This window comes from Oryctolagus cuniculus, chromosome 7 (assembly GCF_051225735.1).
Source record: "Oryctolagus cuniculus isolate XC-2025 breed Fujian yellow rabbit chromosome 7, ASM5122573v1, whole genome shotgun sequence".
NCBI classification, from domain to species: Eukaryota; Metazoa; Chordata; class Mammalia; order Lagomorpha; family Leporidae; genus Oryctolagus; species Oryctolagus cuniculus.
Window position 1 is genome coordinate 14,294,399 of NC_142873.1, and position 26,038 is coordinate 14,320,436.

At 50.1% G+C, this 26,038-nt stretch overlaps 1 protein-coding gene across 6 annotated transcripts in view; it reads left to right on the plus strand.

Annotated features, from left to right (window-relative positions):
- Positions 1-14,700, plus strand: part of CNPY1 (canopy FGF signaling regulator 1) — a 136,698-nt gene extending 121,998 nt beyond the window's left edge. For 5 of the 6 annotated variants that reach the window (XM_089336875.1, XM_070077231.2, XM_070077232.2 and 2 more), the window contains 3 exons: positions 1,912-2,115; positions 3,871-3,967; positions 7,465-14,700. In XM_089336875.1, the coding sequence (XP_089193001.1) occupies positions 1,912-2,115; positions 3,871-3,967; positions 7,465-7,502 (339 nt within the window). In that variant the 3' untranslated portion in view covers positions 7,503-14,700. Of the gene's footprint in view, positions 1-1,184; positions 1,572-1,911; positions 2,116-3,870; positions 3,968-7,464 lie in introns of those variants that run through there. The other variant, XM_017345653.4, reaches the window with a different exon arrangement.
- Positions 14,701-26,038: the final 11,338 nt, after the last annotated feature.

The window sequence follows — 26,038 nt, forward strand, 5'->3', positions numbered from 1 at the left end:
CCAGTCACTGAGAAGGTTTACTTTTCTAGTGGTAAGAAAAAAAGCCCACTCTTCATTTTCAAGTAGAATATGGCTTGTTCTCATTCAGAAACTACGAATGTATTTTACACCGATTGGATAAATATACCTGAATCAAGTATCACAGAAAAAAAAAAAAAAAAAAACCACAATCGCTCCACAGTGATCTGCCTTGATTAATAGTAATCTAAGAATTTACCTGCGCATCTTATAATTTTTCCCAGGGATTAATAAATGTTTAATCCTCAAGTTTCTGCCGGTTAATTACACAGATTTTCAGTTTCATTAACCCACATCTTCGCTGTTACAACTTAGCAGTCTGGAAAGGCGTAAATAAGAATGCGACCTGTAATCTGCAATGCGCGCTTTGAGCCCCTTACGTTGCGGTTTTTGCCTGTGGACTTTATATCAAAAAGTAAAGCATTCATGAGTTTAAAAAAAAAAACACTTGGTATGTCAGTGAGAGAAGAAATAAATGAAGCGGCATGTTTAAATCAGCTATTTAACTACAGGTTTGAATGCATGGACCTTGGAAACAGTACCAGACTCAAAGCAAGTTTGGGGCAGGGGGTGGGGAGAAAGCGGGATATCATTACCTGTGCACCCGGCAGGTGCAGTCGAAAGTTAATCGGCGGCGTTACTCCTCTTACTCTCTCCTGCTGGCGTGTTCCTTTAAAAATGTGTTTACAAAGTTGGTTCCTTACAGTGGTATAGTGACGCGGGGGATGATTTATAATGCAACCCAGATTTTTTTTTTTTTTTTTTAGAAAACACAACCGCGAGCCCACCGCCCTGCGCTTTCATGTTAATGCTGCCGCTCTGGCGGATCAGATTTGTGGCCAGATGGCGGTGAAGCGCGGAGACCCTTTGTGCGCCCCGAGCGCGCCTGTGAATGTAGCGCGGTCGTTGGCACCGGAAGGGCTCACACTGCGACTGAAAGGGGACAATGGAGGCTGGATATATCAACACTGCAGAAATCGAGTTCATTTGGGATTCAGCCCCTTTCACAGTGGTTGTCATGCAAACTTCCTACTTTGATCAGCAGAGGGTGGAGAGGGGAAAAAAGCGCGCAAAGGCCGCGGGGCTGCGGCGCGGTCCGGGCGCCCTTGGCGGCTCCACGCCCCCTTCCGGAAGGAGCCGCGGGGACGCAGGCTCCTGCACCTTGACCCGTCTAGACGGCCCAGAAGTTTTTGTCTCTGTTACCAAGGGCGAGGGGTGCTCTTTGACCCGCGCCCGGAGCGAAGGTGGTGGCCGCGGAGTCCCTGCTGGATTCCGGCTGAATTGCGGAGGGAGCGGGGACGCACGGGGACGTGCACCAGCTGTTCCCAAAGAGAGCCGCGCGGAGCCCGCCGGGGAGAGGTGCGGCGCCCTAAGTCCCTCGCCCGGGGCTGCGCGCAGCTGCGGCCCAAGCGGACGCACGGGCCCGAGGAGGAGCGAGCGGAGGAGCCAAAAACTTTTGACTTCTCCAACTTCTTCGCGAACCGCGGGAGAGTTTTGCAACAAGCTTCTCTCTGCCCGCACCCACCCCGCACTCCCTCCGTCTCCCTTGACAAGTAGGTAGACCCTAACCGCCACTTCGGGTGCTTCGCGCCTTGCTCTGCGTGTTCAGTGACATAGGACTGATGGTTCCCTATAGGCGGTTTCTGGTTTGAACGCGGATTTTTCCCCCCTGTCCATCTTTAACGTGCGCTTCCTGATGGAACCCCCTTCCATCATGGAAATGCTACAGTTACAGAAGTGTAGGGGCCAACCGGCACGTGTTGGCAGCAGTGGGGGCTGCGCGCGCGCGCGTGTGCGTGTGTGTGTGTGTGCGTGCGTGTTTCCATGTGTGTTCCTGGCCGGGCGTCTTGGAACTAACTAGCATGCGCCCAAGTTTCCTCCGCTTCCCTGCAGATCCCCCTAGTCCAGTCTGAGGCATTCTTAGTCGACCTCTTGGACAACGTGTGTGAGCGAATGAACGACTACCAGCTTAAAGAAGACCCAGTGACGAAGGAGAAAACTTTCACGAGATACGCTCCACGGAAGGGGGACAAAGTGTACAAAGAGTATAAAAAGTTCTACTTCTATTCCGATGCCTACAGACCTTTGAAATTCGCGGTAAGCTGCCCCCGCCGCGCAGGGCACCCCGCGCGCGAGTTTTTTTTGGCGTTCTTTTGTGTTGTTTGCTGTTCTTTTTCTCGGTCCTTGAGTTTCAGGACTTGGATGCACGTGGGGATGGCGTCCGTGTTTGCCTGGCGCTTGGGAAGTGCTCGCCATGCATTGCGGCGTGGTGCCCCTTAGAGACACCTACCGGGTTGTGGCATCTCCTGGTGACCCATGGAGATACTGAAATGCTGTTTTGCAACGAGGGCTGGTCACAGCTCCTAGGGACTTCGGCACACAGCTTGCACACTGTTTTGCCTGGGTGGGGGCCGAGTGGTGTCTATCCTGTTGCCAGAGGTTTCTCCCTCTGTTTTCCATGGAAGGGGACCGGGCTCTGTGGTTTCTAGATAAAATCCAACCTAAAACGAAGGTCATTTTCAAATATTTATAGCCAAATGATGGGGACAGAGTGACGTAATCATCTTCTTCTCAACCCCCTCCCCCCCCAAGGCTTCACAGAAGAGAGAATTTTTTTTCATCCTAGGTTAATTCAAGTATTCTAGCACAAACTAAGTTAAACAAAGGCTTAGGTATGATAGTTGGCTGAAAGCCAAATTTCCTCCCGGTATAATGTTTATTTTACAGGAAAGTGGCCTCTGGCTTGCTGGAATCTGCCTGGCAAAATATATTGCAATATATTGCACTTGACTTAATGCTGTTGAATCAGACAAAATGATGGGCAGGCCTGTTTTAAAAATGCATTACATTCACGCGGTGGCCAAAATGTCAGGCATTGCTGGAGCCCTGAAGTGAGGGCTTTAGCTGACTTCCGAAGATTTCATTTTAATTAAAAAGTAAGAGCAATAACTCAGGGTCGAAAGGGCCATGAAATAGGAATGGCAATGAGTAACTGTGCTTGTATTTCACAGGTTTTAAATAAACACATTACGGTGGAATTTCAAGATTTTTCAGCGCCCTTTAAAATTTTTAGAGTCTTGGTTAATGAGCTTGGAAAATGGTTTACAAGTCTCTAGCGAAATGCCTTCAGCAACTCCAGAATCCCTGAAAGGGTAACCTGATAGTTCCTTAACGGAGAGACAGACTCCAGTTGGAATTTAAGATTTTCCAATACAAGGGCCCACTCCTCTTCTCTGAAACTCAGGTTTCCTCCTTCCCTTTTCTGGAAAGCAGAGTGGAGTTTGGGCTGGACCTCTACACCGCGTGAAAAGAGACTCCCCCAAGTAACTGTCAGGCGTGTTTGCCACCGCGAGCGTGGAGGTGCATTTGTTTTGATGGCTGAGAAGGCTTCATTGTTTTCACACTTTCAAACCACAAAATGGATTATTATGTTAAATCAGAGGGAAAGCGGTTTAAGCGTTTCCAGGAAATGCCTTCTTTAAAATGTTGGGAAAAAAAAAAACCCAACATCCAACTCAGACTTTTCACATTTCTGCCTGTGGCTGGCATTCCAGTATAAGGAAGAGAAACAAAAGCTTCGAGCTATTTTCCTTCCTCCTGCTCCCTGTCCTCATGTCTTTCAGGGCCACTGATCAGGTAGTGAAATCCTAGGAAAATGATGGCAATTAACATTCTGGGAAGAGGTTGAATCCAATGCAATGGTGCATTCAATGCAGAGGGCTAACACAAATGGACCACCTTGGCTCCATGACTTGGTATTTTTAGCTAACAGAACGTTGCCACGTCCCTGGTACAACAAGGTGCCCTGCGAGTGTGTATCTAGCCACATATGCTGTTATTATGTTTCTGCAGTGTGAGACTATAATAGAAGAGTATGAAGATGAAATATTCGCACTTATCGCCCAGGAGGCACGCTCTCTAGCTGACAGGCTGTGCAGCGAAAAATCAGGTACTGTGTCTGATGTGGCATGTACTCCCTCCCTCGCTCCCCCTCTCTCTCACTCAGCCTTGCAAGCCCCGTGTTTGCATCCCGAGCCGCGCCACGGCTCTGACGCAGGCTTCGCCGGCTGTAGCACGCGCATCCCCGGAAACCACAGGCCTCCCCGTCTTCCCTCCCTGTTCCACCCTTGTTCGCTCAGCACGGCGTGAATCCACAGTACTTTCTCAGTATTTCTTTTTTAACTTCAGAGATTTGGATTTCCCATCCCGACCCAGGAAAGGAGAATCTGTAGGATTTAGAAAAGTGTTGGCTGTCACCCAGCAGCGGGCAGAGTTTCTGTTTCATAAGAAATGTTTTTGAAGATTGTTGTTGTTGTTGTGGGGGTGGGGCTTCCTGAGTTGTTTTTTTTTTTTTTTTCAAGTCTGTTTCTCAGTGTCTACTTCTTAAAAACTGGCTCCCAGGATGGGAAAGGATACTTGTTAGGTATTGTTCAACATGCATGCCGGCACTTGTAAGCTAGGCAAGGATGAACAGAACTTTACTGGAGACTAAGTTAACGCCCCCCCCCCGCCCCACGGCCCTGGCTCTCCCTCCTCTTTGGCTGCACACCCACAGGTGCGTCATTATGATACCTGAGTGACACTGTTATTAGGATGTGGGACCACTGGGTGGGCGATCTTTGGAACCCTCTTTGGGAAGAAGAGGAATAGAGAGTCATGAATTCAGGCCGAGCTTTAAAGCTTTAAAAAAAAAAAAAGGTATTGGCGTCATTTGCAGCCACGTGGAAGCCTGAGACATTGAGCATTTAGCAGCTGTCTGGGAGACGGCCTCACGCAGCCAGCGGCGTGTACCACCTCTAAGTTGGTGCCACTTGGAGCTTCAAGTGAGAGTGACTGCACGTTTGTGGCTCAGCGGCCTCAAAAGTCGCCAGCCAGGATGGTGATAAATCCCCCACAAACAGAACCTGTGAGTTTTCTTACTCTAAGGACAAGATAGGGGTTTTGGTTTAAAGTCTGTGTTTCATGGTGCTTTGGAGTCTGGGGCTTTTTGCCCTTTGCTCTTGGCTTCAGAAGGTGGAGAGTTGTGAAATTCACACGGCCACAACTTCCCACAGAAAGTGTTTTTGAAGTTTTTCAAAAATAATTCAGAGCTGCAGCTGTGCCTCAAAAGTGATCAGCAAAAATGGGATAAACAATACCCGCCATATTTGTTGTCTTTTTTTCCTCGTGAAGGGTTTGGATGTGTCATAGGCAGCTATGACAAAAGCAAATAATTTGCTACATGAACATTCCTTGGAAAGTTCCGGAAGGACTTGGTTCCACCGACTATTTATGGTAGTGATCGCCCTCAAATTCTAGAGAAAGGCTGTGCCCCTAAGCTCAGAAATTTGACTTAAATTCAGTACTGTTAGCTGCCTCTTCTCATTCCTTCTGCATATTTATAACTAGAAATAATTATGGCTGCCCGATTGGGAAGCGGAATGAGTTCGTTCAAGTTCTATTTCTTCAAGAAACATGTATGTGGGTGTTCCAAGCCATTCATGAGTTAAAAACTGAGACTAAATTAATCCTAAAAAGAAGCTAGATACCTCCCCCTCCAACACCTACTGTTAAGAAAAGTCAGCATCACAGTGCAAGGTAGAGTTCTTCCGTCCTTACAACTTATTGCCAGACACAGCTAAGCAACACATCAGTGATAAAAGTCCCAATGAATGGTTGCAGCAAAGGGAAGTAATACGTTGTGACACACTGGGGTGCTTTCAGACAACGGAGGAAAAGATGAGACTTGCATATGGCAAAAGAACTCCGGATGCATTCAAACATGATCCAAAACACAAAACCAGGAAGTTCCCTGGCGGAGTGTGACAAGCGTACGCTGTTTTGTAAAGGAAACGCTCTATCTTGTTATACTGTACAGCAGCGTTACTATAACATGATCTCTGTAATTTAAATGTCTTAGGGATGTGCCCACGCGTGTGTGTGTTTGTAAAACTACGTTAGCCACTATTTACTGAGCGTATACTACGTGCTGAGTGTCCATCTATTGCTTTTATGGAGAGAAACGGTATTTAGGAAATAGATAACATTTATAGAACGAGAAATTTGATTGGAAGCTTGGTTTCTTTCCACACTTGATATACACTTTGTGTATTTATGAGTTTTGCTTTTTTTTCTGTTGAAGGTATTTCACTTTATTTGTTATACTTACATGTGAGCACATTGACACGCTCTTCAAAAACACCAGGGTTCTGACGTTCACACATAAAAATCACGGGCAATAATTGAGAAAACGTCACTTGCATCAAATTTAAGATGACTGCTTGGATTTAAAAATAACGCAGCAGTGAGCTTTTCCTCAACATCATGTGTCGTCTTTATGATGAGGGAGGAAAGTCTCAATGGAGGGTTGCCGATGGATCTGTGGGTGCCACTGCAATTGTAGACACTGGTTAGAATAAGAGTTACCAAACGTACCCCATCCCTGGAGTGAGAGACCAGGTACTTGGAAGATGTTCCTCATATAATCTCTTCTCTTTTTCTGGGGAAAAAGATAAAAGTAAGTTAATTAGATTTTCCTGGGGGAATATTTTGTGGTGTATAACCCAGGCCTTTGCAGATTCTTCTTTTGGACTCTTGAAGTGAAAATGGTTAAAATTTTAATGCAGTGTTGGGTCATGCCTAGGAATACAGCTATATACCGCTCAAGGTGGGGACAGAACACTGCGGGATATAATGAATGTGTACTCTTACGTTTGTGGGGGTATTCGCCCAAAAGATTGCTTGGAGTATCAATACAAATACAGAAATATATTCTATATATATCACTTCTGCTTTGGTGTCAAATTAACATTTAAAAAGCATAACTGATAAATTGGCCACATAACTACTTTGAATGCAATGGAATAAGATATCAGATATCTGGAAATCTTTCCGTTTAAAGTAAAAGCACTTTTACTTTTTGTATGCACTTCACACTAATGAGGGTGCTACATTCTCATATACGAATAGTTCCTCTCAAAGGCTAGCATACTTTAAATGAATTGTGTGGCTGAAGTCGCCTGTATCCTTTCTGAATAGAGTTGGTATTAATTGCTTCCAACCGGGAAAGTGGGGTGGGTCAGAGAATCTGCTTGCCCCGCTGGTGCTTGGATGAAAGGCCAAGTGGCCAGTGCCCCTTAGAAGCTGTGAAATATCTCTGCATGGATCTTCTTTCAGTACTCCCACAGCCACGGGTGAAATGACACAAGACCTCTGCCTTGGCCTTGCTTTAAACCTCCCCAACCAAAAAATCCTGGAAGATGAGAGAAAAGCAGTGTGGAACGTTGTTGCTCCTGGGTGGGTGCGGGAGACAGGGAAAGAGAAAATACCCTTCCCTCTGCTTTTGTGTCTGCTTGAACATTCCATAGCAAAATTTGGGAAAAAGTGATTCCACCTTTTGGAGGAACGTGGGGGACTAACGGCTGCTATTTAATGGGAGAGTGATGCTATGTAAATTTCTTTCTCCAGGTCTGTGTGGAACTCCTGCTAACCATACTGAACTCTAGGAAGGAGGTGCCACTAGTTATAAAGAAGAGTAAAGCCACATCCTCAAAGGTCAAAGCCTGCCTTTTCTGTTTGCCTGTTGTCCGTCATGATAGGAAAAGTTGTCTCTTATTTGTACCATGTTTATCTCATAGATGATGATTTTTTTGAAACTCTGTTGTTTGGCATCATAACAAACTTGACTTTCTATAGGTAAGGCTGAAAGCATGTAAAAATGAAATGACCTTAGGTAGATTTTGATCAGAACAGGTTTGACAAGAAAGTATGTAGTACGGTGGTGGGAAAAAAAGAAGACCTTTCATAACCCAAGGAGGGATTTCACCATGCGGACTGTATGCTTTATGGTAAATGTTTATGCACATAGGCAAATGCCATGTACCATTTTGGTGAGAACTAGATTCGGTGTCTGAAATCTGTTGACAGGCCACTTATTTAAGGAAATATATTGCAATGAATTCCAAATTCAGTCCTCTGGGTTGTGTATGGCTGTTGGTGAAAGAAATGAACTCACTTCTTTAAAAAAAAATCAAGGATGAAATTTACATTTCTAGAAACGATGAGTTTAAAAACTTCATTTCTAAAATCGGGTGGAGTGCCTCAAAAATAATGGGTATTTTTATAGTGAACAGTGATTGTATTGGCCTCTCTGAAACATGCGTTCTGAGTTCCAGTGATTTGGATAGATGATGGGAGATGACATTGTGCATTAAAATTGACACCAATGACCATGTTTTGCTGCAAACTCCTGTCTTTTTTTTTTTCTAAAGACATTCAGCTAACATTTAGTGTATAGATGTAACTATTAAATAACCTATCTTTCTTCTACAGGAATGTGTTTTGGAGATGTGGAGATGGAAGGGGAGGTTGGGACATGGTGGAAAATTACCTTTTCAACACACTGAATTTAATACACAGGGTAGTAACAATCTCTCTTGAACAATTTCATTGTCTCTGTCTAATTTGCATTCAATGGAGTCAGACTTTATTTAAAATGTCAGGGTAGAGTCTACACTTGTTTTTTTTTTTTTTTTTTTTTAATTTCTCATTGTTGTCAGTGAGAATTGAATGAGCAGACTGTTGCAAATTCTGCCCCCAAAGAGCTAAAACTTTGCCATATTATTTCATAATTGCCCAGAAAACGCATTGTTTCAACCTTTCAACTGCTCCTCAGCAGGAAATAATTGTTGAATTCAGGAAAATATATCAAATTAAGGGAAAGCTGTTTCCATTTTTCCTCTCCCCCAACTCTTATTAAAAGTCAGATTTTAAGTTAATGTCATTTGTGGGGGAAATTGAGAAAGAATATGCTTTTTTGGGTGTGTATTTCTGGCTGCTTAAGTATTCCAGACCTTACGTAATCCAATGACTGCTTTCTAGCTGATAGAAAATAGAAATAGCATTTAAGGCTAATTAACACCACTTACCAGCAGGGCAGTAAAATTGTCATTAAAACCCAGTCCCTATGTCTTCATTTAGAGTTAACTATTGACGATAAATTTGGCATTTGAAATTGCAAATCGTAAACATTTTGCCAACTCACATTTTCCTAGAAAATGCACTGAGCAGGAGCACTGTTAGCTGACCCCAAGTGGCCTTTCCTGGGGACGTGTGGAAAGCATGGCTTTGGGGGCAATGTGGCAACTGCATCTGTAGAACTGTCACCGCCCTCCTTTCCCACTCTTGTGGGTAAGCATTAAAAATGCTTAAATGTCGGCCATACAAGCGCTAACCCCAGACGTTAAGGAAACGTGGGCTCTTGTCTGGAACCTCCACAGCCATGGAGAAAGAGGCCCTCCTCTCACCGATGGGGCTTGCTCCTTGGTGGCGATGCTTTGAGCGTGGGAAGACTATGTAAGAGTTTGCTAAATATACTTTTAAATTCTTTTTCTTGGATTTTCTAGTAAAAGCCACCTTGAAGCTTACAACCATTTTAATATCTCACGACTTGTGTATTCTTTTCCTTCCAGAATTTTTTTTTCCAGGCCAAACTTGTTAAACTCCTGGAAATATCTGTAGCTTATCGAGGTGCTCATTGAAACGGCATTTGAGTAGCAATACCCAAACCACGGGATTTCTTAGGCTGCAATGATTTTTCAGCTTCCCTCGGGGTCACGGTTAGGTTGTGCTGCTTTTGCTAATGAACAGTAATGAGACAGAGTAGCTGCTCACTGTAGCACGCCTTCTAACTGTCATCCTGCCTTCTCTATGGCCTTTACCAACCAAGAGCAAAGTAAAACACAAAGCCAGAGAACAGAACAAGAAACACCTAGGATGGGAGAGGACAGTTTCTCGCAGTTGATGAAAAGCAACCTCATTCTAGGTTAAAAAAAAAAAAAAAAAAAGATCCCTGGAGAAATATGGGTGGGGTCTGCGTACACAATGCTGGAGGAGAGAAGACACGTTTGAGGCCGGATAGTTTGTGCACCTGATCTCACAACAGCAACAACAAAGCCACCCAGTTGGCTGAGGCGAGCGCTTCATTTTCCGTTGTGTGGGTTACGAGTCGCTGAGAATAAGCTCCAACCAGTGAAGCCATTTCACTGAGGAGTGGAGAGTGGAATGGAGCCCAGGTCCCAGACGGGAAAGATCAATACTTTATTTACTAAGACAAACCCTAAAAAAAAGAGAGAGAGAGAGAGAAAGTCAATAGCTGGTTGTGTTTTTCTTTTTTCTCAGCGTAGGTTCATCTCGATTCATATATGTAATAGATTTATCTAAATAAAAAAAATGTAAGACATCTATCATTCTTAAAATTCAAATTGGAATGGGATGAGAAAAAGTCACTCTTTGATGTGACATTGGGGTCTGTTTTAAAGCTTGATACAGATTTGTGTGCTAATTTTAAATGTCTTGATGCCCTGACAGTGGCATATCGTGTGTTAGGATACTACCCAGCTACAATTAACGATGGTAGTACGTCATCCCAATAAAAATATACCTGTTAGAGGCAAGTGCCTTTTTCTTGTGATTCTCTACCTACCATTAATTCCCCTTGATGCATCTCTGAAACGTATTAGCTTATTTGTTTTCAAAATAAGGAACTAAGTAGATAAAGAGGTCAGGTTCAGTAGATAAAAATCTAAAGATAGAAATTCCATTAATGACCTAGGGAAGGGTGCAGAAAAGGCTGTTGTGCTCCCTTGGAGTTCTTCTGGCTGTGCCCCCCCACCTCCACCTGCTTCCTGATGACGAGAGGGCCTTCTGGGGTCCACTGTGTCCTGGGCGAAGGCGATGGTGGTTCTAGGATGTAGGGTCATCACTAGCAAGAGGATGTGTTGCTTCCAGAGAGAAGTTTGTGGAAGCGGAGACCAAAACGTCAGCTAGAGCTCTCCACCCTTCTGGGTTTTCTGAGATGGTCCAGGAATGAACGGATGGACAGACAGAAACGCAGATGGGTAGATACGGACAAGCACACAGGGATAGATGTAAGTAAAACTGGGACACAGGGAAATCATCCAGAGCTTTGGCTGTTCCTGAGCAGGGATCTCAGAACCAAGCATCTGGAAATTTCTTTAATTCCTTAAAAGAAAATAAATCATCCTGTGTTTCCCATCTTGAAGGATTATCTCAAGGTCTTCATAAAAGAAAAAAATTAAGTTACAACAGACAGATAATATCCTACCCCACAATAGGAAAATATATCTGAGAACAGATTTGCAAAGTATGTTTAGTCTGTTAAGATGTTGCTTGGAAAACAAACATGCTATGAAGTTACCCTGAAATATAGGAGAATCATAGGTGTTTTTATTACAGACACAGATTTTAGGAAACCCATAAGGTCAGGTTGCATCTCGGAAAACATTAGAGGACAAAGTAAAAGCCCAAACAGTAAGACAGACGATGAAGCTGATAGTCCTGCACGCCCACAACCTCAGAGCTGGGAAAAAATTGTGCATCACACCGCTGAGCCTCGATGCACCACGGAGGCAGAGGTCACTGGGCTCGGGAAGGGCTCTGGTGACTTCCTTGTCCTCTCAGTATTGGTTGAGCACCAATGTCCAAGGAATGCAGTTACGGCATGGCGCACCGGATGCCCGACACCAGTAATGGAGCGTGGCTGGGACTTAGAAAGACCCGGGAAGCGAGAGGTTCAAATATTGATCCCTGTTTCCAACTTTGTAAAGAACAAGTTGGCACCTGAAGGGCTGGGATGGACTCCCTGACATTTCACATCCAGGACCTGCCTCCTAGTAGCTTTCTGCACAAGTGGGAATTTCTCTTCTCTGAGATCAGCGAGGAAGGGCAGCGATAATCCTGAGGCGACACCATTGTCAAGAGCAAGCTTTCAACCAGGTGATTTTCACTGTCTGAGAGAGAGAGAGTCTGGACGGCTCTGTGTACGTCAGCAAGGGCACCGAGGAAGCACCTCTGTGCCCTGTGGTTTGTGGAAGGAAGCAGAGAACCACAAAATAGACTGTTTGGTCCCTAGCAAAAATCGACCCTGCAGCCAGGGTATTGAAACAAAGCAAAGTCTAATACAAATGCAGGTTCAATAAGTGTTATTAAATTATTAGACATTTAGGTAGAAATATACCCCTTGAACTGCCTTTATATGCAATCAAAGCCATCATTAAATATTAATGTCCCAAGATAAAAGGGTTGTGTGTGTGTGTGTGTGTGAAGCAGTCCCCCCAAATGGTGAATAGGAGATGTTGCAAATTAGCTCCATTTTGTACACTTGGTGGGTACTCACATGCCAACCAACTTTGGGAGTGCAAACCCTGCTGAAAGGCCCCCTGGATTCCCGGGGTCTGGGCCAGCCATGCCTGGGCAGAGCTCCTGGGTGTTTTGTGGGTGTGCTGGGATTCCGTCCTGGCAAACCGCAAAAGGTACAGCGTCCTTGTGAGCACCCATTGTCACTTCAGCAAGGCCCTTCTGCAGAAAGCTAGACGCCTTGGAGTTGGAAGAAAGGGCTGAGCGATTCCGAGCAACCTGGGTCTCAGACACCTTTCAGCAGAGCCAAATAGAAGATGCTGGTTTCTCCATGCGGAAGGGCGTGATACCTTGAGGCTTCAAAAATCGGCTTTCTGGTTCTTTGTTTTTAAGAAATGCTTTTCCTCCTCCCTGACCACCAAAGTCTCAAATCCAGAAACCCTAAGCTTCTCCAGCGCTTGTGATTTATTCCCAGACGCTGGGAGTTGCCTCGTGTGTACCGACACAGCGTTAAGTAACGCTGGTGCCAACTGCCTTGTGCCCGAGGGCAGGAGGAGGACTGGGGTGGCCCCACGCCACAGCTCCGCCCGGGCGGAGGATGTTCAAGTGCGCCAGTCCCTCGCTGGCTGGCCCGAGCAGAACCCAGGGGGGCAGCAGGCAGTCAGGGGAGGCCCCTTTGTCTGTGGGGCTGGGATTCCCTGGCTGTCCCCCAGCCCTGCTCTGAGTGGGCTGTGCCCTTGAGCGCGGGCTGTCCTTTCCAGGGTCAATATGGATCCCCAAGGAGCAAGTGCGGCAGGAGGCTCAAACAAAGCCTTATCTGAGGGCACAGTGATGAGCTGCCGAGTCTCCTTCCCCATTTATTCTCACATCGATCTGTATCTCAGAAAGCCCGGAGCGCCGCTCAGGGCCCTTGGCGTGGGTTGGCGGGGTAAATCTGTCAGAGCTGGTTATCAATGTGCCCTACCCAGAGAATGGCTTCCCCAGGAAGGTGTGTGCCTGTGACCTCTCCTGCAGACCCCCAAGAGAAAGGGCTGGGTCGAAGGCTCAAGGTGAACCTGCCTGTGCGGGAGATCCGCATCAGCCGACTGGGGTCTCGCGGGGCCGTGCGGGGTGTGGCTGACTGTTTTACAGTTGTTGCTCCTGCCCGCTGAGATTCCTCTTTGTTTACTCCTCCCCATGCAAAACTGGAATGACCAGGGACCCCTCGAACGCCCGGGTCCCTGAAGCCGTAACACACAGTCTGCTGTGACGAGGCGCTGTCGCCTTTGTGGCCTTCTGCTCACCTGGACAGTGCCCATCGCACAGTGGCCTGTGTGGGCAAGCCCCGTGTGGCAACTTCTGTAGACAGGGCTGTGCCACAGGACCAGGGACCGGGAGCTCCACAGTCAGGGCGTGGTAGAGTGGGGACCAGAGGAAGAAGACGCAGGCTGTTGGCAGGAGGGAAAGGCCGCTAGAAAACACCGCATCGAGAGAATTTTAACCTGGGAGATGTTTTCTCTGGTCGACGGCCAGAGGTGGGAATAAGGGGAGGAAACCAGGCTGAGAACTCTGATAGGTGAGGACATGCGCCAGAGACCCTGGGTGTCTCTTGTTCTGCACCTGCTGGGCGGACTGGGAGGGGTCCCTCCCTTTGGCGGCAGGTGACTCCAGGGCTTCTTGTCCACTACACTTCCTGCTGGGCCCGAACCACAGATGCAGGTTCCTGGGCCATGTGACAGATCTTTCCTGGTCCCCGGTCAGTTCTTGGTTGTACTGGAGGACTAAGCCACTTGGCATCCCCCAGGATGCCCCGCGTGGAGCCGGTGCCCTACTGGAACACCTGCTCTGCAGCTCTGGGCACCGGCATTTCCCGAGTTCCAGGCTGAAAGCAAACTCTGATTGCAACCTTGTTCCCTCCATTTTGGCCATTAGTAGAGCAGGAACCATGTTGCTTTTATTTGCTAATTTAGATGTTTACAGTCTGAGGGTGGAGTACGAAAGAGGAGAGGAGTCTCTTTGATTCCCTTGTAATTGTTGACAGATGTGCTTGATCAGTGCCTGTGACCAGTTTGCTGTCTGGTCTTTTCCCCTCTGGAAGTCTAGCTGGGGGCCTCTCCTCCTGGACTTGGCCACACGGGTGCTTGGTCAGCCGCTTCCCCGCCACGGAGCTTCCAGTCCTGGTCTGTGGGCTCACCAGCTGACCCCACCTGCTCAGTGTCAAGTCCACTGAGTGGGCGTTTCTGATCCTTTCCCGTGAACTTCAGAGACACACAGTCAGGGTCACCTGGGAGCCGCCGGTCCCTGGCTGGAGATGCCTGTCACCCAGCGCCTTGCCCAGGCAGCAGGGGTGGGAGCGCCTGTGAACCATGCTGTGGGGACTCTTCGTCCTCTGACTACTTTTCCGTGATGTCCAGACCAGAGCAGACCCCAGCCTGGACAATGTAGGGGACCCTTCACTACCTTGGTCTGTCCCCCACATCCAAGGAAAAACTCCAAAGTTTTTAGCTTGGGCTTTATAAAACTGGATAAAACGAAACAAATTTAAAAATGCAAAAAAACCTCCTGTTTTGCAAGTAAAAGGAAACATAGATTTTTTTTTTTTTTTTTGACAGGCAGAGTGGACAGTGAGAGAGACAGAGAGAAAGGTCTTCCTTTTCCATTGGTTCACCCCCAATAGCCGCTGCAGCCGGCGCATCGCACTGATCCGAAGCCAGGAGCCAGGTGCTTCTCCTGGTCTCCCATGGGGTGCAGGGCCCAAGCACTTGGGCCATCCTCCACTGCACTCCCGGGCCACAGCAGAGAGCTGGCCTGGAAGAGGAGCAACCGGGACAGAATCCGGCGCCCCGACTGGTACTAGAACCCTGGGTGCCGGCACTGCAGGCGGAGGATTAGCCTAGTGAGCTACGGTGGCGCCGGCCGAAACATGGATATTTTTAAAAAGCAGGTTTAAAAAATGAACAATTGAAGGACCTAAATAATTGTTTATAGTCATGTGTGTGTATACACACACACATACACACACACACGGGTTTTCAAAAGGCTTATGGAAAATGTATATTATGAAAAGAACTATGCATGGATTTCAAAATTTTTTTTCACCAAGATAAATTAGTATTTTAATTCGGTTTTCCATGAACTTTATGAAGTACCCGTGTGTGTGTGTGTGTGTGTGTGTGTGCGCACACACACATGCATGTGCTGTCGCACATATGTATGGAGCTTGTCTACTGTTTTATGTCCTGGCCCTTTCACTCCGTGTGTTGTGAATTCTCAGCATTCTTCTACAATATAAATTTCATGGATTACAGAGAATTTACTTATATAAAATCTATAAATATTTATTTTGCATACGTTACATTTATTTAACTGATCTATCATGGATCAGATTATTCTCAATTTTATTATTATTGAAAAAAATACAGAGATTAAATTCGGTAGCTGAATCGTCCGCAAAGCCAAGAGAACTTCCCTCACATCAACTTGCCAGAGTGGAAATGCTGGGGGCTAGGACCTGGGCTGTGCTACAAGGTCATCTGGCCCCCCTGTAGGTGAGGACTCACACAAGTCCCACCCTGTGCGCGACAAGTCCCTTTTGTGTTCAGTTCAAGGACAAGGCAACCTCCTCTGACCCAAACCTGCCAGCGGGCACTCCAGGGCTCCCGCTGTGGCAGCCTTGGTCACAGATCCCTCCCTTGGCCGACAGTGTCTTACATCCTCACAACCTCAATGCTATCATCGTCTCCACCTGTAGAGGAAGAAACCAGGGTCTCAGGGTCTGAGATACATTGAGGGGTCAAGGTCAAGGGCCAGGGCCAGGGCTCCCACTGCATCTCCCTCGGGCGCCTCGCTGATGGGCAGACCCCAGGCCCTGTAATGCAGCAGTGGGGCCCCTGGGTGTCGGGAGAGCCGCGCCCCGGAGGCAGTGAGGGAGCTGTGTGGGCCGCGCGTGGGCACTGCAGCGGCCCCTTCAAGGAGACCGGGACTTTCCAGGCAGCGCGACTGTGTTCATCAAGACAGGCTGGACGTGGGCTTGTCCACGGGTGACATCTCTCTTAAAGAGGGTGACATGAACTTGTATGTCAATCGGAAGCAGGCAGGCACAGCCGTGAACATGGGCTGCGTAGGTGCAGCAGGGCTGAGCGCAGCGTCACGGGCCGCAGGGACCGGCTCCATGGCGGCTGGGGCAGGGCGTTCAGGCTCAAGGGCGCCCAAGGTGGCCAGGTGGTGGTCAGGAGACAGGCGCCCGCCATCTTCCCACAGAGCCAGCTCAGGGGCAGGAATCTTCCTGGCAGGGACTCACTGCCCTGAACACAAAGAATTCTAGGTTGTTCTTAACCTCGCTTAATGCAGTGGATCCTTCTCGCAGCCTTGGAAAGCTCACGGACAAACACTTCTTACATGAATATATTTAAGTGCATAAAATAAAAATTATACTATTACAAGGAACACTGATGACAATATATTATAAGGTGTATTTTCGTAGTGCTGAGTCTTTCTTCGCTAATATATTTAGTAACAAGACCCAGCTGCGGGTCTGTTGGCAAGTTTTGAAATCCTGATGAACAAACACTATATCCTGAGATGGCCTGTAGCTCTTACCTGATAGGAAGTTATCTGTGGCTTTAGCTGGCTAACAGATTCCACAGACTACCCGAATGATGAAGACGATTGGTCAGGTTACAAGAAATTCTAAAAAAAATATTGCAGGAAACAGGAAAAGGGTTATTGAGAATATAAAATTGAAACCTGAACCACCTAAGTGGAATCGTTCAGTTAGGGTGGGAATTTAGAAGATTCATTTTATCAGGGGCAATCGCAATCATACAATACCTGGTGCCCATATCTTGTAGTCCATAGAACTGTAGCAAGACTTCTTGAGCAAATGCTTCAGACCAACAGTGAGTTGGAAACGGAACAGACATTCATAAGTTAAATGACCGCCAGTTCCACTTGGGATCTGTGATGGCAAAGTAGGACGTGGCCCTTGTACCTCGGGCCTGTGCTGCCCAAGTCCCTTACACAGTAAAGTGTAAGTTCATCTAAGAACATGCGGCAAGGGGGATGCAGTCGTCTGTGTGTAGTTCCTCGTGTAACCAATCACCTCAATGAAAACGCTGGCCGATTCGACTCGTGCGCACCTTCCGTCCAACAGAAGTATAACTCCCCCCGAACGTTTCCCGCCTGGCAATTTGTGTGTCAGTCTCTAGGCTGTCGGTGCAACTGCGGGACAAGCCTGGAGTCCCTTCACCTCTAATAAAGATGTTCTAGCTCTTCCCGGGGACCTAGCCCTGGAGGAAGGCAACCCTCGCTGGCTGTTGCTTCCAGCCCGTCCCCTCCTGCACCCCTGGTACTTGTCCCCGCTCTGTCTCTTAGCCTGCCAAGTCTCAACCGTGGGACGACCCTACCCTCTCCTGCACCGGCTCCCGTGGCTCCGACCCTAAGAAAGAGGAGGAAGCTGTGGGCTCCCACTGGGGCACGTGCCATGTGCAAAGATGGCGCCATGAGCTCCCACGCTGGCCGGGGGGCCGGGCACCCCAGATGCAGGGGCCCTCTCCTCTCTGCTTTCTTTCTTCCTGGATAAACCTATCTGTTCTCTCCAGATTTCTTTATTCTAGTAGTCCAATGTGTCTGGGAGGTGGGGTCCCCAGGGGAGGCACTGGCAGCGGAGACCTAGTGATGGGTGGACCCCGCGTCTGGGCAGTGGCGTGCCCTTGGGCTGACCACTTGACCCCTTGGCTTTCAGTGTCTGTCCTCTGTGGTAGAATGCCAGAGGTGCCTGGACACTTTTCTAAGCTCCTGTGGTTACTCTGTCCGCCATCCCAGTTCTCATCCCTTATATGTAGAGAGGTGCTGTTTGCTTTCCTCCACTTCCACCTCCAGCCTCGCGTCTCTGCCTGAGCCCTGAACGTCCGTCCTGTCCGCCCGTCTCTGCCCTCCAGTCCCGGGAGCCACTTCCCAGAAGCTCTTTGAGGTCCCCACTCTCATTCCTCCGGCTGTTCGCTGCCTGCCCCCTGCCCCCTGCCCCCACCCTGCCTTCTCCTCACTCGTGCCCTTAGCTGCATCTTGTCCCTTATCCCCCCTGGCTACTCCGCCCTTTGTTGGCTGCAATTCATTTTTTTCCCCTTTTGTTTCTATGGGGTTCTCTAAACTGTTTGTTCATTTCAGGAAAAAAAAATCTCTGTCTTCCACATTACCCCCATTCTCTCCTGCTGTATCGAGCCCTACAGCCGTGTTTCCTGTAAGCCGCCAAGATGCCTGAAGCCAGCCATGGCAACAGCAGGAGCGAGGGGGTGGTGCTATGGTGGCCTCCACATCCATGGGAGCCAACAGCTCGGGCGCTCATCCTCTGCCTCAGCTTCCCTCTCCTCACCCGGAAAGGGAGCAGCCCAGGAACTCCCAGGGCACAGTGAGAGAACATTCTGGAAGCCTAGTCCTCCATCCCAGGGACAGAAGTAGCCCTGAGCTCCCAGAAGCTAGAAAGCAGCAAGGGGAATTTGGATTGGTAGAGAAAGAGCTCTTTAGTGATGTTTGTTGCTAAAAATTGACAGGTGACTGAAAGTACAGGCAGATAACACCTGCAACACCAATATAGAAAAAAGCAACAGTGACAGCAGCAACACCGCGTAGGGGCCACGGAGGAACTGTGGCTTCAGCCAAAGCGCCCCAGAGGTCCCTCGTGTTGGGGCTTTTTCTCGGGTCTTTTTCCTTCTGCGAAGAGTTCAGCCCTTGCAATTTCCGCCTTGCTTGGACTTTGCTGCCGCCCTGCACATTGTCCCCGCCAAGCCCTGGGCAGGGGCAGGCCACTTCCCAGCCCTGCTCCTGATTAGAAATGTAAAAGACTCACTCCTGTGCGCGCAGAGGCCCCGCCCCGCTCCCTGAGATGTCCTCCCCTTTCTCTTTGGGCATCAGCTCCTCCCACAGGGCACACAGAAAATGCAGCCATGCATGCAGCCTGAGCGGGCCATTCAGCGCCCCGGCCCCTTCCCAGGTCTGGGAGCAGCCGCCATTCACCCTTTGCCTTCTGGTGGCTTCTGAACCATGAAGTCCTGGGCAGTAGAGCTGGACAATCCCTTCTGCAAGGGGCGGGGCCAGGGCCCGGGGCCCCCCGGGGTGTAGGCTGGGCTCCTCCAGGACTGCTCCCTGCTTCTTGCTGCGCCCAGCTGTGGCCCGGGGGAGAGCCTCCATGAGCGAGAGCGAGAATGTCACAGAATGCTGTCCCGCACCCGGGCAACACTGCCGGGGTCCCCTCGGTCATCTCAGCCAGGGCTGTGTCCCCAGTGCACGGGAAAAGGCACCTTGATGCAGCCTCTCTCCCACGGCCTGGGGAGCAGGACATGGCCTGAGCCCAGAGAGACCTGAGGTTTCCCTGGGGCCCCCGCTCTGGCCTGCCACCCGTACCCGCCAGGTCTTTGCGTTCAGCCACAGTGCCTCTGAGCCCCACTGCCACACTGCAGTCCACTCTGCCTGCCACCAGGTAGATCTCCAGAATCAAATCTCTGATCCCAGAAGCTTTTGATGGTCACTGAGCCAGGCTCTCCTAGAAACACTTCTTGTTTTCTTTTCCACATGTCACTGCTGTCCACCAGGCATCACCATCCACAGAATGATCCTGACCCCCGCAGGCCATGCCTGAAGTACCCTCCCCAGCCTTGAAGCCCCACCAGCAACCCTGCACAAACCCTCCTGGCTCAGAGCCCAGGGTGCTGCCCATAGGGGCCTTGCCCAGGAAGGGGCAGGCCAGAGGGACATCTCAGGGGTGGATCATGGCGGCCACCAGGGGAGCTGAGGCTGGGTGGAGGGGAAGGAAGTGGATGCCCAAGTTCCCAGTGCAGCATTCCGTGCAGGAAGGAGTGCACAGGCTATAGATCCGGGAGCATCTAGAAGACCCGAACGACATCAGCCCAGGAGCTGGCCTGACCACTGCTCCACCCATCCCAGTGCTTTCTGTATGGAGAAGAACCCCCTGGCGCACACTGGAGCCACCTGTGAGATCGGATGGCAGTGGCACCTCCCTCATCCGGTTGTTTGTGAGGAGTGGAGGGGCTGACTTAAAGCACGCAGCCCCACTCGTGTAGGAAACAGCCGCGTGAGATCCAGGGTGCCCATAGAAGCAGTCATCCAAAGCGAGCAGCTCGGGGGTGGAACCAACGTGGAGCTGGGGCTCTTACCCTTACAGAAAGTGATCGGCAAGTATTTCTGGACTCAGTCAAATCTTTAAATGGCCCAGGGGAGCATGGAGAGGGGCAGGGTGGCCTGAGAAAGTCAGCACCCAGGATCTGTGCATGACAGGAGGGCCAGAGATGGGTCAGAGCCCAAAGCGAGCCGTGAGGGTGTCGGAGAGAGAAGAGTGTTGTGGGGGTAGGGAGACTTGCAAAGGCCATGACACCTGCTGCTTCCAGCAAGTCATGTACCCCTTTCAGTGTTGTCATCGGGGAAGGGGGTACAACTCTGACACGTGCAGGAGGAATGGGACAAGAGCAATCATAAAAGTCTTTGGAGAGGGCCGGCGCTGTGGTGAAGTGGGTTAACGCCCTGGCCTGAAGCACCGTCATCCCATATGGGCACCGGTTCGAGACCCGGCTGCTCCACTTCCTGTCCAGCTCTCTGCTGTGGCCTGGGATAGCAGTGGAAGATGCCCCAAGTGCTTGGGCACCTGCACCCACGTGAGAGACCCAGAAGAAGCTCTTGGCTCCTGGCTTTGGATCGGCGCAGCTCTGGCTGTTGTGGCCATCTGGAGAGTGAACCATCAAATGGAAGACCTCTCTCTCTCTCTCTCTGCCTCTCTTCTCTCTATGTAACTCTGACTTTCAAATAAATAAATAAATCTTTAAAAAAAAAAGTCTTTGGAAACCAGGATGGCTGTCATGGTGCAGCGGGTTAAGCTGCCGATTGGGATGTCCACATCCCATATACGAGCGCTGGTTCAAGTCCCCACTACTCCACTTCCCATCCAGCTTCCTGCCAATGATGCATCCTGGGAGGCAGCAGGTGATGGCCCAAGTGCTTGGACCCCTAAAACCCTCACAGGAGACCCAGGCGGAGTTCTGGATCCTTGGCTTTGACCTGGTGCAGTCCTGGCTGTGGCAGAAATTTAGGGGAGTGACCCAGTGCGTGGAACACCCCTCCCCCTACCTCTTTCTCCCTCTCCGTCACCTTGCCTTTCAAGTAAATAAAAATAAATAGGTTTTTTAAAAAGTTCTTGAAAATAAAAAAGGTCCAACAAGTAGGAGTAGGAGGCTGAGGGTAAGGAGTCGCTAGGCTGCAGGATGAGTTCCCAAGGCAGCTGGCTGCAACGGCCAGAGCTGGGCAGATCGGAAGCCAGGAGCCAGGACTTGGGCCACCCTCCACTGCTTTCCCAGGCACATTAGCAGGGAACTGGATCAGCCGAGACTTCAGCCGGTGTCCATGTGGGATGCTGGCACTGCAGGTGCTTTGCCAGCTACGCCACAGTGCCAGCCCCTAAACTTATCTTTCTTTGTTTGTTTGTTTTTTAAGATTTATTTATTTATTTGAAAGGCAGAGTTACAGAGAGAGAGAGACAGAGAGACAAAGAGAGAGACAGATCTTCTATCCGCTGGTTCCCTCCCCAAATGGCCGCAATGGCCAGAGCTGTGCCGATCCGAAGCCAGGAGCCAGGAGCTTCTTCCAGATCTTCCCACATGGGTGCAGGGGCCCATATGGGATGCCGGCACTGCAGGTGGAAGATTAACCGACTGCGCCACAGCAGCAGCCCCAAGCCATGTCTTAAGTGAGGGAGAGAGTCAAGCAGTGTCTGGCTTTGTGGGGAGATTAACATGCAACATCAAGAAGCCCACATACTGGGGCCGGCGCTGTGGCCTAGCAGGTAAAGCCTCCGCCTGCAGTGCCCGCATCCCATCTGGGCACCGGTTCTAGTCCTGGCTTCTCCACTTCCGATCCAGCTCTCTGCTATGGCCTGGGAAAGCAGTAGAAGATGGCCCAAGTCTTTGGGCCCCTGCACCCACGTGGGAGACCAGGAAGAAGCTCCTGGCTTCGGATCAGCCCAGCTCCAGCTGTTACGGCCATTTGGGGAGTGAACCAGCGGATGGAAGACCTCACTCGGTTCCTCTCTCTCTCTGTTTCTGCCTTTCAAATAAAATAAATGTTTTAAAAAGATGAAGAAGCAGCAGCCCAGCCACAGCTGTCAGAAAGCCAGAACTGACTGTCGCCGGTGAGGATGTAGGGAAATCGGGCCCGTGCCCACTGTCGGAGGGCATACAGAGCAGTGCGGAGCGTGGTTGCCTGGCCTGGGGTGAGGCAAAGTTCTGCAGATGGACAGTGGTGATGGCTGTGCAACAGGGCGGAAGGGCTTACCGCCACGGAGCTGCACACCTAAACATGGCTACAGTGGCAAGTTTTATGTTATGTGTATTTAACACGTCTTTAAAAAAGAGGTCTAGATTACAGAACGTGTGTCAGTGCTAACTGTGCGATCAGTGTCCCAAGTCCGGGGGGCGGGATCAGGGAAGGGTCAGTGACGTGGGCAGGGAGCCACCTTCCCACTCCCGGCACTACACACATTCAGAGTCCCTGGATGAGCCAGGATGTGCGTTGGGAGCTGAGCTACGGAAATGGTCCCCACCCTCTAGCCTCAGACCCCCAAGAGTGTGGGAGTCATTGCAAAGACCCTACCAAGCCATAGTCCCACCCACGGGATGTGAAGACAGACGATTACACAGCATGACCCAGATGGGGAACCGCCGGCTCTCCTTTCCGACGAGCGCAGCCGTAGCCTGCCCACGGCGGCCGGGTAGAGCACACGCCCGGCTCCCTGCACTTGGGCTGACCGTGTGACCGGACTTGCTAATGGAGCAGTAGCAGCCAGAGCGCTCCAGTCCCGAGCCCGCCTGCTCATCCTGCCTCCCGCTGCGTGCGGTCTAGACAGGAGGGCAGCTATAGCGCTGACCAGGCAGATGGCTGAGAGGCACCAGGGATGGAGAAGAGCCGTGCTGTCCAGCGTGGTGGCCACCAGCCCTCCCCCACCCCCCGCCGGGGCTTCTCATTGAAGTTAATTAAAACCAAACAAAATGGAAAATTCCTTTCGTGAGTTGCACTGGCTACATTTCCAGTGCCCACCATGTAGCCGCCCAGGTTAGTTGCAACCAGATCGGCAAATCTATACATAGAACATATTCAGAGTCCCAGAAAGGGCTGTCGGCCAGCACTGGGGAGGAACCTGGGTTTCTAAAGGGTCCCTGGGAACAGAGCTGCCCCTCAGTCAGGTCCCATTAACAGCCAGACCCCTCAGGAGAGGAAAGACAGTGTCTGCAGGCTTTGTGAGAGCCCCCCGACCTCGCACAGCTGTCTGCTGGTCTACCATGGCTATCCGTGTGTATTTGTGTTGTATGTATCTCTAAGCATATATGTACTTGTGAGGATACGTATGCATAAATTAGGCTTCAAACCCATGAAAGTGATAATGAGACCAATCCAATGCAAACACCCCACCCCCCACCCCCAGGAAACCCAGGGTTGTCTTCTGCCTTGATACATTTTCTCGGTGAGTGCTAAAAATAGGAACCACCGTCTAGTTATAGATTTGAGTCTTGGGATGGTAAAGAGACCTTCTTACCTGAAAAGGTTGGGGATCACCTAGCCAAACAAGCAGGAACTCTAGCCGAGGGAGCGGGGACTCCCAGGTGGCAGAAGCGCGATGCCAGGTGTCGGAGCTCGGGGGCCTGGTGTGTGGGGAGGTTCTACAGGCTCAGCCGGGCTTGGACTGCCGGCCTCCAGCTGTGGCTATAGCGCCTGGCTCTGGAAATACACACTGGAAGCACAAAGGTCCACAGCTGTCTGGATCAGGGGGTCGGTCAGTCCTTGGACAACTATAATTTTCATGCCTATTTTACAGGTGGAAAAACTGAGGCCCAGGGAGAGTGAGTGACAGTCCCAAGGGCCCGTAGCTAGCAGAGGCACACTCAAGACCCAAACCCAGGCCCTCTGAGCCGTGCCCCCTTTGGCAGCCCTTGGGGAGGAGCACAGCGGGGCACCTGCGGGGGCTTCTGCTTCTCGGGGGGGCCCCCCACCTGACTAGGAAACTCCCATCCCCTTTCCCCTGGTGCCCCCTTCCCCCCGTGGCCTTTGCCCAGGCTGTCAAATAACAGGCAATTGTGCCTCTGGTTCTCTCTGATGTGCAAACACATCCCCTGGGAATTGGCGGGCGACAGCCAGGAAATTAATTTTGTATAGGTCACCAAGCACCTTTTCCTAAGTGATGATAATTTGCTGTCCTTCCTGGCGCTCAATGACAGGGACACCATGAATACAGCCCGCATGTGTCCAGCCAGTGCTTGTCACTGCTGTGCCTGGGTGTCACCTCCCTCAGCCCCGGGAGCCCCCGTCGCCAGTGTGTCTGGGTCAGAGGACCTGGCCGGTGGCCTGTGACCCTAGGAGAATGCTCTGCCGTGGGGAACACTCCCCTCTGACCCCCTGTTTGGGATCACTCCAGCTTTGATGGGCGGCACGGCACAGCAGTGTGGTCAGAGCTGTGAGCAGGGGGCCACCAGGAGCCCTGATGAGGGCAGGAGCCTCAGTTTCTCCTGGAGAGACTTGTGGACTTAATGTACCAAGTTCTTGGGACTTTAGGGAAGAGAGCAGGGCCCGGCAGGATGGTGAGTGAGGCCCCAGGCTTGGGACAAGGGCAGAGTTTGGGAGAAGCCTGGATGTACTGTTTGAAAGAGAAAGCTGGCCTCTGGGCACAGTGGAGGACCTGCCGGCTTCCTAACGGCAAGGAAAAACCCAGCACAGTCCCCGAGGATCAACTTCATAGTCGGCTAGTTTTCTTTGAATCTGAGGCCGAAGGCAGGTGTTTGGCAAGTGGTAAAGGGCTTTGCTCCTCTTGGGGTGACAGTGGGGTCCCAGGGCCGGCGTTCTGGTACAGCAGATTAAGCTACCACTTGTGACACTGGCATCCCATAGGGGAGCCGATTCGAGTCTTGGCTGCTCTGCTTCTGACCCAACTCCCTGCTAGTGCACCTGGGGCCCTGTCGTACAAGTGGGAGACCATGATGGAGCTCCAGGCTTCTGGCTTTAGTCTGGGCTGTTGGGGGCATTTGGGGAGTGAACCAGCAGATGGAAGATCTCACTATGGGGTGGGGAGGGAGGGAGGGAGGGTCCTAGGGAACTTAGCAACCAGGAGCAGGGCCCATTGGACTGAGGCTTTGGGAGAAGGCGGTGACTGACAGAAGGGCCCTGATGGTCATGGCCCATGGCCTGGGCTGTGGATTGGGCCACCCTCTTCCCTCTATCCCTCCTCCTAATGAAGACCCTGGCTTCTAGGGCCGAGGTCTGCCAAGGCTGGCTCTGTAGACCAGGGAGAGGCCCTGACTGGGGTGCTCATTCTACTCATTAGTTGTGTTACTTGTTCAAGAAGAGCACATGGCCCCAAATAAGCCAACGAGACATTCAGAAATGTTCCCTGGGACCTGATGGAACCTGGGGGTGGGGAGAACCCTCCCCCACCAGAAATGAGCCGGGAAGCTCATGGCACCTTCTGTTGCCAGAAGCCAACTTGCTATCCATCTACGCAGTGAGGGAGCCTTGGGGTGGGGCTTACTCCATGGCTTTGGATTGGCTCAACTCCAGCCGTTGTGGCCATCTGGGGAGTGAACCAGCAGATGGAAGCCCTCTCTCTCTCTCTCTCTTTCTTTCTCTCTGTAATTCTTTCTTTCAAATTAATGAAAAATAAATATTCTTTTAAAATTTTTAAAAAGTTAAAATGTTGAATTTTACATTTAAAAAAGAGTACCAAAAGTCCCTTGCAGTGGTTGGTTGTCATGATGACTTTTGTTTTTTAAGTTTTGACTAGTTTTTTAAATGTATATTTATTTATCTCATCTACTTGGAAGAATGAGAGTGAGATGGTGGTAGGGTGGGGGAGGGGTGGTAA